The sequence below is a fragment of the Notolepis coatsorum genome (assembly GCF_963971535.1).
Source record: "Notolepis coatsorum genome assembly, chromosome: 4".
Classification (NCBI taxonomy): Eukaryota; Metazoa; Chordata; class Actinopteri; order Aulopiformes; family Paralepididae; genus Notolepis; species Notolepis coatsorum.
The window spans coordinates 17,195,673-17,209,914 of NC_140168.1; the positions used below are offsets into that span (position 1 = coordinate 17,195,673).

At 42.9% G+C, this 14,242-nt stretch overlaps 1 protein-coding gene across 1 annotated transcript in view; it reads left to right on the forward strand.

The window, feature by feature from the left end:
- The window catches only part of cldn18 (claudin 18), a gene marked incomplete at both ends in the record, with an annotated part of 15,038 nt that extends 12,002 nt beyond the window's left edge, over positions 1-3,036 (forward strand). Inside the window, one exon of the mRNA XM_084311859.1 lies at positions 2,934-3,036. Coding sequence (XP_084167985.1) covers positions 2,934-3,036 — 103 coding nt within the window. The remainder of the gene's footprint in view (positions 1-2,933) is intronic.
- Positions 3,037-14,242: the final 11,206 nt, after the last annotated feature.

Below are 14,242 nucleotides of genomic sequence, written 5' to 3' on the forward strand. Positions count from 1 at the left end.
GCCTGTTCGAATCCAGCTCACAGCTCCGGGGTTGTCACCAGCTTGGCTGGCCGTTCACACTAATACAATTGGCAGTATTAGAGGGTGGGAAAGCTGGCGGGGTGGGTCCGGGTCGTTGTAAACAGCGACTCCTACAGTTCGGTCGGGGCGCCTGCTAAGCGCGGATAGGATCTAAGGGGGGTAGTGTGATCCTTCCACACGTTACACCCTCTCAGTGAGAGTCCGCGCTGCCAGGTGAAAAGAAGCGGTTGATTGGCTAGACGTGTGTCAGAGGAAGCACGTGATAGCCTCCACTCTCCCAGACAGACTGTGGGGGGTAAGTGCACAGCGACCAGGAAGGGGATTGGGAATTGGCATAACGACTAACATTGGGATGGGAAAAAAATAAAAATAAAAAATATATACGTTTGATATAATAGTCATTGTTTTTTGGGTGATTCAGAAACATGTTTGAAGAGCAAAGGGCATTGTGATTATTTTGAGAAAGTAGATCCAACAGTGTCAAAATACATTAAATACCGGCCAATGGGCATCAGGAATTTTATTTGGCGAATTTAATGTGTGTTAGTGTTTAAGTTTAAGTTTACATTTATTTGGATCCCCATTAGCCACAGCAGTGGGGTCCATAAGACGTACAATACAGTTACAGACCTACATTATACACTCAGAACATTCACATGGCATACAGACAAAAAACAATACATACTCCTAATCAATTCATAATACAATACAACAATACATACTCCTAATCAATTCATAATACAATACAACAATACATACTCCTAATCAATTCATAATACAATACAGCATAATACACAATTTAGCTTTTTCATACATTATCTATGTTTATAACAAGATAGGCGGGGTTATATCACTGATGTGATTGGCCCACAGATGTCAATCAGCTGCTGAAAGGACAGAGGACAGGGGACACAAGGGACAGAGGACACAGGGGACACAGAGGACACAGAGGACACAGGGGACAGAGAACATGGCACACAGGGGACAGAGGACACAGGGGACAGAGGACACAGAGGGGACAGAGGACATGGCACACAGGGGACAGAGAACATGGCACACGAGGACACAGAGGACACAGGGGACAGAGAACATGGCACACGAGGACACAGAGGACACAGAGGACACAGGGGACAGAGAACATGGCACACAGGGGACAGAGGACACAGAGGGGACAGAGGACATGGCACACAGGGGACAGAGAACATGGCACACAGGGGACAGAGAACATGGCACACAGGGGACAGAGAACATGGCACACAGGGGACAGAGAACATGGCACACAGGGGACAGAGAACATGGCACACAGGGGACAGAGAACATGGCACACAGGGGACAGAGGACACAAGGGACAGAGGACAGGGCACACAGGGGACAGAGGACACAAGGGACAGAGGACACAGAGGACACAGGGGACAGAGAACACAGGGGACAGAGGACACAGAGGACACAGAGGACACAGGGGACACAGGGGACAGAGGACACAAGGGACAGAGGACACAATGGACTAGAGAACAATACGAGAGAACAACAGTCGTGAACAACACGACTAACTGGGAAATATGAAGTTACGATCTGGCAGCCTCATGACACCTGCGGCGGGGTTATATCACTGATGTGATTGGCCCACAGATGTCAATCAGCTGCTGAAAGGACAGAGGACAGGGGACACAGGGGACAGAGGACACAGGGGACAGAGAACATGGCACACAGGGGACAGAGAACATGGCACACAGGGGACAGAGGACACAGGGGACAGAGGACACAGGGGACAGAGAGGACACAGGGGACAGAGAACAGGGCACACAGGGGACAGAGGACACAGGGGACAGAGGACACAGGGGACAGAGAACATGGCACACAGGGGACAGAGAACACAGGGGACAGAGGACACAGGGGACAGAGAACATGGCACACAGGGGACAGAGAACACAGGGGACAGAGAACACAAGGGACACAGGGGACAGAGAACATGGCACACAGGGGACAGAGGACACAGGGGACAGAGGACACAGGGGACAGAGGACACAGGGGACAGAGGACACAGGGGACAGAGAGGACACAGGGGACAGAGGACACAGGGGACAGAGAACATGGCACACAGAGGACAGAGGACACAGGGGACAGAGGACACAGGGGACAGAGGACACAGGGGACAGAGGACACAGAGGACACAGAGGACACAGAGGACAGAGGACACAGAGGACACAGAGGACAGAGGACACAGAGGACACAGGGGACAGAGGACACAGGGGACAGAGGACACAGAGGACAGAGGACACAGGGGACAGAGGACAGAGGACACAGAGGACACAGAGGACACAGAGGACACAGAGGACAGAGGACAGAGGACAGAGGGGACAGAGAACACAGAGGACACAGAGGACAGAGGACAGAGGACAGAGGGGACAGAGAACACAGAGGACACAGAGGACAGAGGGGACAGAGGACACAAGGGACAGAGAACATGGCACACAGGGGACAGAGGACACAGAGGACAGAGGACAGAGGACACAGAGGACACAGGGGACAGAGGACAGAGAGGACAGAGGACAGAGGACACAGAGGACAGAGGGGACAGAGGACAGAGAGGACAGAGGACAGAGGACACAGAGGACAGAGGACACAGAGGACAGAGGACAGAGGACACAGAGGACACAGGGGACAGAGGACAGAGAGGACAGAGGACAGAGGACACAGAGGACACAGGGGACAGAGGACAGAGAGGACAGAGGACAGAGGACACAGAGGACACAGGGGACAGAGGACAGAGAGGACAGAGGACAGAGGACACAGAGGACAGAGGACACAGAGGACAGAGGACACAGAGGACAGAGGACACAGGGGACAGGAAAAAAAAACCTGAACAAATAAATGAATGAAATAAAAGTCCTGTTTGTTGTCTTGTGTTCCAGCTACCCAGGCGTGACGTATAAACCCCAGATCCACAGCAAGCCGCTCTACGAGGAGGAGGACGGCCACTCAGAGGGAGCCAAGAGAGACCAGAAATACGTTTAACTCAGTCTGAGCCGGGTCCGGAGCAGGGATGATCCCGGTCGATACCGATACCTGAACGTCGAGTATCGGCTGAACACTGATCCGTTACTTATCCTGAGGGGTGTAGGCTTAGACCGTTCCTTTGGGGCCATTGGACAACAATTATCGAGATATATTTTTCACCATTAGGCATTTTCTGTATCATAATAAAAAAATTAATAAAAAAAAAACAGTTGCTTTGCTTTGATTTTTAGCACAAGATTTTCGTATGAAGTATTTTTGTAAGATCTTAGTAAGAAGAAATCCTCCTGTTTTAGTTCACTCTTTTTTCTTTGTTCTTTTATTTTTATTTTTTGAAGCAAACTAATATTAGCTTCTTTACAAAAGGTAGGTTCACCCCTTTAAGGTGGAATTACCATCCAGTTTAAAGCAGCGTTTTGCTTAATCTTTTTACCTGAATCCTATGGTTCTGTTGTTCTGTTGTTCTGAGGAGGTTGGACATTTACGGGGGCCAGTTTCGAATTGCAGCCTCCCGTAGGTGCTCTTTGAGGGCGGTTTTGAAGGTGGGTAGGGATTCACATTATTTTACGGCTGTTAGGGTTTGAAACCGACCTCAACAGCACGGCACAGACAGGTAGTTCAGAGTTAGCCAAACACTAGGGCGTATTTATTTACAGAATCAAAAAGAGTCAAGTAACAATTCTAAACAACAAAAAAGGAGACTGCCTTCGGCAGAGTTATCTGCGGCTCTGCAGATCCTCCCGGTGTTAGAGGTGGGGAATCGGCGTAGACGCCGTTGCGGCTCTGCAGATACTCCCAGCTCCAACTCGGAGTGGAAACGGAGAGAGAGAGAGAGAGAGATCAACAACAGTCCAACAGTACACAGAGGCAGTGCAGTTCAGTCCTCCCTTAGCTGAGTCCAGAACAAAACAAAACGGTACTTCTTCAGTGTTTATCCAAAACACACAATTTAGCTGAGTCCAGTGCAAAAAAAAACGATACTCTTCAGTGTTATCCAAAACACACAATTTAGCTGAGTCCAGTGCAAACAAAAACGATACTCTTCAGTGTTATCCAAAACACACAATTTAGCTGAGTCCAGTGCAAACAAAAACGATACTCTTCAGTGTTATCCAAACACACAAAACAGATAATCCAAAAAAGATTTGGTTCCAAAACTCACCAAAGCGCAAACGCGTAAAGCGGGCAACAAGGCGCAGCTCCAAACGGAGGATCAAGATATTCACCAGCGGCAATCCAAAGATGTCCTGGAGGGAAAGTAGACGAGGCACAACAACGGGGGGAAAGCAGGCAGAAGCAGTAGTATTCAAACCAGTAGTACTCAAAACGACCCGACAACGATTGAAAGAAGGTCCCAGTATATGAAGCCTCTGGAGCACTAATTACAAACTACAACAGGTGCGTGATGGAATTGATAATCGCTCCTGAAGCGTGTGGCGGGGAATGGACCAATCATCACAGTACCTTAAGAAGCGTGTGGCGGGGAATGAACCAATCCTCACAACGGCTGTGGGTAGGGTGTTCCACATTGTTGTGGCATAATTGTGAAACGTGTTTAGTCCCTTGTTTGTGCCGAATCTGGGTTGAACATGATTTGTGGAACTCCCTCTGGTGTTGTGGTCGTGGAATTCACTGACCTTTGGGAAGCGATGTCTGTATGATGCTTGTCTGAACACTTCGTCCCCTACCCCCCTACAAGGACCACAATATAAATAAGCTCTGCGCTTTTTTGTGTCTATCCTTGGCAGTATTCCAGACAGGGGTGTAAAAAGTACCCAGAAATTATACTTAAGTGAAAGTATGGGTATCCGTCTCAAAATCTTACTCAAGTAAAAGTCAGAGCATCTGGCTAAAATCACACTTGAGTAAAAGTCAAACAGTTTCTACTTTTAAATGTACTTAAGTACTAAAAAGTAAAAGTAAAAACTTTTTTCTGACTATTCTTCTGATAGCAGGTGTTTATTCAAAGATCCCCACTTTCTAGTCTTGCACAAGGACCAATCAGCATCCAATCAGCATGGGGATGGGTGGGTTAATTTTCCATTGATGGGGATTTGATTGGCTGTTTTTAAATAATGTGCAGCCGCAGGATTAATAACGTTAACGTTAGTTCGGCCAGAGAAACAAATATACTAATTAAAATAGTTGGACCTGTGAGATTTGTACTTTGTAGGTCAGCATTTTAAATGTAAGGAGTAAAAAGTTATTTTCTTTCTCTGAAATGTAATTGAGTAAAGGTACAAGTATACAAACCTAATAGTAAAGTACAAATCCCTAAAAACAGTACTTAAGTATTGTAACAAAGTACAATTACTCAAGTACTTTACACCCATGAGTATGAATGTGATCAGATCATGGAGGTGATGTAATATAATAATAACTGGACTTTGAATAGGTCTTTATTCGGCATGCAGTGACACACACATGCGATGGGCGGCACACACACACATGACATTTTAGTTGGTTCGCCGATGCGATGGAGTCTCCGCACTTGACCCATCCCGTCTGCGTCTATTCGAAAGGCAACCGGTTCATGCTTCCGCGTTCGCGTTTTGCGCTCTGATTGGCCACTGCTGTTTCTGGTCGCACCAATCGTGTGACGGCATGTTCTGCCACCGGTTAAGCTTGGGCACTCTTTCGAAGTTGGTTAAGGTTAGAGTTTGTCTTAGAGCAGGGCGATAGAACACCAGCCCTGATTCCAAACTCTAACCTTAACCAACTTCGAAAGAGTCGCCTAAGCTTAACCAGTGATAAACTATAGGCGTTAGGTAGTTTGCTGCTGGTCGAGGCGGAAATGGGCGCGACACGCGATTGGGCGCACATGTCACATGACCAGAAACGTCAGTGGCCAATCAGATTCGCAAAACGCATGAACCGGTTGCCTTTTGAATAGACGCATCCCGTCGTCCTTCCCCCCAAGGGCAGCCGGGGGCAGATAGAGGCCAATCCAAGTGCTCCTGTCCGTCTTCGTCAGAGACGCGACAGCGTTAGCGATCTGTTGTGCATGTTTTATCTTACCGGGGGGGGGGGGAACCTTGCGAGCACGGGGGGGAGAACATGCAAACTCCACACAGAAAGGCCCGGGAGATGGCAACGAGGAACCCTGGACCTTCTAGCTGTGAGGCGGCAGTGTTAACCACTACACCACCGTGCCGCCATACGTGCCGATGTGCAGTATGAATGTGATCAGAGTGATGGCTTGTAAAACGAGTGCTCCTCGCTCATGGAGGTGATGTACAGTATGAATGTGATCAGAGTGATGGCTTGTAAAACAAGTGCTCCTCGCTCATGGAGGTGATGTACAGTATGAATGTGATCAGAGTGATGGCTTGTAAAACGAGTGCTCCTCGCTCATGGAGGTGATGTGGTGAAACTATCCCTCCCTTTATCCTGGGAGAACTGTTCTGAGATCTGATTTGGCTCAACATCTCCCTCCCTTTATCCTGGGAGAACTGTTCTGAGATCTGATTTGGCTCAACATCTCCCCAACTGCAAAATCTGAAGATTCCAGAAGGGTCTGTCCCATATACGTGTCTTCAGTACAGTATCCACACTCTACATGTTACTAGGCAACAAGGACACTGCCACTACCCCCCCCCCCCCCCCCCCACCCCACCTACCCAACCTCCTCCAATGTACAGTTTCTTCCCCCTCAAATGTACTCTCTTTTTAGACTCTTTTTGTATCATAAACAGTACTGTATATTTGTAGATCTGGTATGTCATAAATGTCTAGATGTAACAGTACTGTCTATCTGTATGTCATATATGTTATGATGAATTGAAAATGGGGGACCCTGATGTAAACAAGACAAAAGTCTTTCTCTGGTCTGCATCCCCTTAACAATTGTGTGTATTGAGCCGTACTGTATTGTACCCATTCTGCAATCTGTTAATAAAATGTTCAATCAATCAATCAATCAGCTGTTTTTGTAATTTGCCTATCTCAACCCTAAAATTAAATGTAGCAAAAACAAAATGTCTTATACTCGGCTCTAAATATGCCTTAAGGTCGGATCATAGACTGAGTCTCTCATTACAAGACGCTGGTATTGAACAAGTGAAGGAGGCCAAATTGTTGGGTGTAACTATTGACGAGGCACTATTATGGTCTACTCAGATTAACATGGTTACCAGGATGAGTAGAAACATCTCCATAATAAGAAGAAATGCTTGCCTCCTAACGAATAAAACAATTAAAATGGTAGTACAATCTTTAGTCTCCCATCTTGACTACTGCCCAGCAATTTGGCAAGAGCAAGAGCTTAGTAAACTCCAGCTCGCTCAAAATAGAGATGCCCGCCTCACTCTTCACTGCTCTATAAGGAATAGTGTGGAGGGAATGCATGCTAGACTGTCGTGGATGAGGGTGGACGAGAGACTAGCATGCAGTTTGATTAGGTTTGTAAAGAACATTTGTACCTCAGGTAAACCCACTCAATTGTATTCTATGCTTTTATCCACCAATGATAGACATGACCATAATACCAGACATGCTTCAAGTAGTCGCTTTACCCCACCTCTGCCTAGAACCAACGCTCTAAAGAAAACTGCAATGTATAGAGCCATAACATATTGGAATAGGATCCCATTACATATCATACGGACGGAAAACAAGGACAGTTTCAAAAAGAAACTTAAAGGAGCCATAATCCGGAAGGAAATCTATGCATGAGTGTAGCTGCAGCCATGTTATCCAAACTTCCTCTGTTTACTTTGTGTTTTTGTTTTAAAGGTATGGTGAAATGGATTCACCTATGACCTTTTGTTTTATTTTCTATTGATTATGTATGTGATATATGACTGATTTACACTGAATGTTTCATATTTGTATGTGTATATCTGTGAGGACCCCAGGAAGAATAGTCAACACGTTGATGATGACTAATGGGGATCCTAATAAACATAAACATCTCCAATAGACCAAAAAGGTGATATATTGTAAACCCTATGCAAATTAATATTTTGATACTGTATGAACATCTCCCAACTCCCCAAACTGCACACAACCCTACCTTCCATAAGGATTAGATTTTATTCGATTAGATAGATTAGATTCACTTTATTGTCAATGTCATTACACAGTACAAGACAAGTGCAGTGAAATTGTGTGTGTCTAACCAGGATGTGACAATCAACAATTAGTTGCAATGAAACACAGTATATATAGAGCAATCTGTACAGTAAAGTGCAATGGCTAGCACAATGTGCAATGGTAAGAAACATCTACACAAGGTACGGGCTAAGATATACAGACTGAAACATGGTGACACAGACTGAAACACACTACAGACTGAAACATGGTGACACTACAGACTGAAATATGGTGACACTACAGACTGAAACACACTACAGACTGAAACACTACAGACTGAAATATGGTGACACTACAGACTGAAACACACTACAGACTGAAACACTACAGACTGAAACATGGTGACACTACAGACTGAAACACTACAGACTGAAACACACTACAGACTGAAACACTACAGACTGAAACATGGTGACACTACAGACTGAAACACTACAGACTGAAACACACTACAGACTGAAACACTACAGACTGAAACACACTACAGACTGAAACACACTACAGACTGAAACACACTACAGACTGAAACACTACAGACTGAAACACACTACAGACTGAAACATGGTGACACTACAGACTGAAACACTACAGACTGAAACACACTACAGACTGAAACACACTACAGACTGAAACATGGTGACACTACAGACTGAAACACTACAGACTGAAACACACTACAGACTGAAACACACTATAGACTGAAACATGGTGACACTACAGACTGAAACACACTACAGACTGAAACATGGTGACACTACAGACTGAAACACACTACAGACTGAAACACACTACAGACTGAAACACACTACAGACTGAAACACACTACAGACTGAAACATGGTGACACTACAGACTGAAACACACTACAGACTGAAACATGGTGACACTACAGACTGAAACACTACAGACTGAAACACACTACAGACTGAAACACACTACAGACTGAAACATGGTGACACTACAGACTGAAACACACTACAGACTGAAACACACTACAGACTGAAACACACTACAGACTGAAACACACTACAGACTGAAACACACTACAGACTGAAACACACTACAGACTTAAACACACTACAGACTGAAACACACTACAGACTGAAACACACTACAGACTGAAACACACTACAGACTGAAACACACTACAGACTGAAACACACTACAGACTGAAACACACTACAGACTGAAACACACTACAGACTGAAACACACTACAGACTGAAACACACTACAGACTGAAACATGGTGACACTACAGACTGAAACACACTACAGACTGAAACACACTACAGACTGAAACATGGTGACACTACAGACTGAAACACACTACAGACTGAAACATGGTGACACTACAGACTGAAACACACTACAGACTGAAACACACTACAGACTGAAACACACTACAGACTGAAACACACTACAGACTGAAACACACTACAGACTGAAACACACTACAGACTTAAACACACTACAGACTGAAACACACGACAGACTGAAACACACTACAGACTGAAACACACTACAGACTGAAACACACTACAGACTGAAACACACTACAGACTGAAACACACTACAGACTGAAACACTACAGACTGAAACATGGTGACACTACAGACTGAAACATGGTGACACTACAGACTGAAACACTACAGACTGAAACATGGTGACACTACAGACTGAAACATGGTGACACTACAGACTGAAACACACTACAGACTGAAACACACTACAGACTGAAACACACTACAGACTGAAACACACTACAGACTGAAACACACTACAGACTGAAACACACTACAGACTGAAACACACTACAGACTGAAACACACTACAGACTGAAACACACTACAGACTTAAACACACTACAGACTGAAACACACTACAGACTGAAACACACTACAGACTGAAACACACTACAGACTGAAACACACTACAGACTGAAACACACTACAGACTGAAACACTACAGACTGAAACATGGTGACACTACAGACTGAAACACTACAGACTGAAACATGGTGACACTACAGACTGAAACACACTACAGACTGAAACATGGTGACACTACAGACTGAAACATGGTGACACTACAGACTGAAACACACTACAGACTGAAACATGGTGACACTACAGACTGAAACACACTACAGACTGAAACACACTACAGACTGAAACACACTACAGACTGAAACACACTACAGACTGAAACACACTACAGACTGAAACACACTACAGACTGAAACACACTACAGACTGAAACACACTACAGACTGAAACATGGTGACACTACAGACTGACTGGTAGAAGAAATACTAGATCAATCAATACTATATGCCTCTTTTCCTTTTCTTGCCTTATCTACACACACACACACACACACACACACACACACACACACACACACACACACACACACACACACACACACACACACACACACACACACACACACACACACACACACACACACACACACACACACACACACACACACACACCAGTTGCGGCCCGTGGGTGCTTCGCCACTAGGGGCGCTATACCAAACATTTTGCAAACATGTACAGTACCACGCAACAGACTCATGGCAAGACGTGAGCGATTCGACTCACGCTCACGGCAATGAATCGGCTCTTATGAACGAGTCGCTCAGCTGTTACTACAACAACACACAACCAGTCAAATAAAGTATAGTCTAGACTCTAATTCACAACTTGAAACACAATATATAAATAGAAAAGTTAGAAACAAAACTCGCTCCGTCTCCAAACACAGGCAGATCTCTCCCTCTCTCCTTCTCTCTCTCACACACAGCGCGACGTGGAATCGATTCGTTACACAATCAGACCTATTATATACCAAGAATAACTTCAGTATGAGTACAGGGCTGTACACATATTTTGCATATTGTTAAACGAGCCAAGGCTAGCTATTAAACTATCGATATGAATCGAAAATCTGGGACCCTGATGTAAACAAGACAAACGTCTTTCTCTGGTCTGCATCCCCTTAACAATTGTGTGTATTGAGCCGTACTGTATTGTACCCATTCTGCAATCTGTTAATAAAGTTCTCATTCATTCATTCATTCAAACATAGACGATATTGAACAAGCCATAATCCACGTATTTTCAATCCAAACGCGAGAGAGAGAGAGAGAGAGAGAGAGAGAGAGAGAGAGAGAGACTCACTGTTTAGTTGACACGTCCAGGGCAGGAGGGCTTGCCTTGATAAAGTAGTGTATCACTGTTGATGTATTCCAGACCACTGTCCACTGTGTCCAGACTGCATCCGCCATATAGCTTGTTAGCCAAGTGTTAGCTTGTTAGCAGCACCACACAACAGTCACAAGTACTTCATTCCTTTGTCCATTTCCGCTCGAACAGACTGCAAACTACCTGGCGTTCTATCGCCATGCTCTAAGACAAACTCTAACCTTAACCAACTTTGAAAGAGTGCCTAAGCTTAACAGTCTAAAGAACTTGCAGTCACGGCACGCTCTAAGACAAACAACCTAGGACCAACCTAGGAACCAACCTAGGAATAAGCTAGAATTGGAACATTAGAAATTGGATTCGGCCAATCAGAGATCGTCTCTGTGAAATTCTGCTACGGAAAAAAATACTGGCGTCGGCCAATCAGAGAGCGTCTCCGCGAAATGCGGCTACAGAAATTCTTGACGCTACTGGCTAGACCGCTTCAAATCGCGCCCGGATTCCAACATAATAGTCATATTTCAACGCACAACGCGTTATGCATTGATTGGCTGTGACGGATACAGCGATCAAACTGTGACGCGCACTCAGAGCGCTATCGCGTCTAGCCCGGGCCGAGAAATACGAAAAAATAAAAAAAATAAAAAAAACGTGATGTCACTTCCTGCTCAGGAAAACGAGTGTTTTTTATTTGAGATAATAACGTTATATTGTGCATTGGAAATACAAACATACTTAAAATGAGTAAATATTATTCATTTTAAACATGTTTATATTATTTATAGGGCTATAAAACAAAAAACTAAAAAGTTTTATTTTCTTCTTCTCTGATTTAACAGCAGCTGGCAGCAGGTGGGTCGGCGCCCTTGCGCCCCTAGTGGCAGAGCCGCCACTGACACACACACACACATTCTAGGCAGGCGCAGTTACCTCACACTTGTTACTTTGAATAAAAACAGTATTGGTAGAAAAATACAAGGATTATAAAGACAACATAAGCCTCTTTCACCGTATTAATTATACCAAGAAAACAGTAAACAAACAAGGTAACATCTCCGGTCAAAAAACACAGTACACTATGATACACAGGTCTCTCCCTCTACAAGTCTGTCTGCAGAACGTGTTGCAAATTTAACACTTCTTTTTTTCAACTTTTTGAATGAAAAAAAACATAGTGATATTGATTAAGTTATTACATTATACAGAAAAAAGCTATTACGTTATCTGTGCAACATATTTATGGTAAGTCGGTACATTATCCGGTTTTATTAAATTTAAAAATCCTTCTAAATGGCAAAGGTTAATACATTATGAAAGGTTATTCCAATATCCAGTATTATTACTTTATCCAGTGTTACACAGGTTATCATGCTGTGTATTACACAGCATGATAACCACTCCCCAAACATTTCATGCAAGGCAAAGATACACATCACACGCAAACCAGATTGACCAGATCTGCATTTATTCTTCAAATACATCTGTAAAGGAATATATAACGATGGTTTATGTTATGATAACAGGTGTGGCAGACTCTAGTTTATTGACAAATGGAAATTATATATTTATTTCCTTTTCAAAGTTATGTAGTAAAGTAATATTATTATTATTATTGTTGTTGTTATTATGATTATTACTATTAGTATTATTAATACTATTATAGGTCAAACATATAATTCATAAAGGGAAAACATAGAACACATATGTATATAATGTTATAGAATATTATAGGGCCAACCTCGACTAGTCGAATAGTCGACTAATCGAACGAAAGGAGCCATAGTCGACTGCCAATCCCTCAGTCGAATGCAAAATATTTATTTAAAAAAAGTACATACATACTAGGACTATGGATTTGTAATAGTCGACTTTGATTGACCAAAATAAAATAAAGTGAAAAAAATAAAAGCATCTCATTGCAAAAAAAATGTCATGTACATTTATTTTTTAAATAAAAATTAATTAAACGTTTTTATTAAATACAATTTATTTAAAAAAAAATTGTCATTCCATTTGGGCTGTGGGGGGTGCTTAATGTCTGATTTAGGTAGGTTAAATCAGACATTAAGCACCCCCACAGCCCAAATGGAATGATAAAGAAATAATAATAAAAAGAATAAACATTTATTCATTTAAACTGAATGTCATAACGGAATGTCATGATGTCATAACATAATGTCATGATGTCATAACAGAATGTCATGATGTCAAAACAGAATGTCATGACGTCAGAACAGAATGTCATGATGTCATAACAGAATGTCTCAACGGAATCTTCAGTTTTGAAGCATAAAATCTCATCTCAGTATCTCAATATCATTGCACGTTTTGGAACAGGACAGGAACAGATAGATTAAACAACATATAGATTGAAACCTGCATTTCTCAACCAAGATGCCTTGCCTACTGTTTTGCTGTGGAAAGGTGAGTGTCCATTAGGGCTGAGCCCAAACGTTCGAACGTTCGAACCTTCGTTCGTTACGTTGGCATTCAAATTCTAAATCAACATTCGAATTTTTAATAAGAAAAAATATATATATATTCATTTTTTTCCCCTTTTTTTCCTATTCATTCTGTTTAAACCAATGGGGTTTTTCTTCACAGTTGCAGATAAAGATTAGGCTACACTAATATTATAGTATTAAAAGAAACTGATGAGTTATATTCATTAGAAAGTTGATTTAATTGATTTAGTTGGGCTGGGGCTTCTCCCTGGGCTGGGTCTGGGGCTGGAAAGTTGATTTAATAAAAGAAAAAAGACTAATTTAATCACTTTATTCAAATTGAGGATTTAGTTTAAGGATATAACAATTTTTTTTAAACATTATTAAAAAAAGATATATATATATTTTTTTTACGTTTTAATTTTATTTATTAAAAACGAAGGTTCGAACGTCCGTT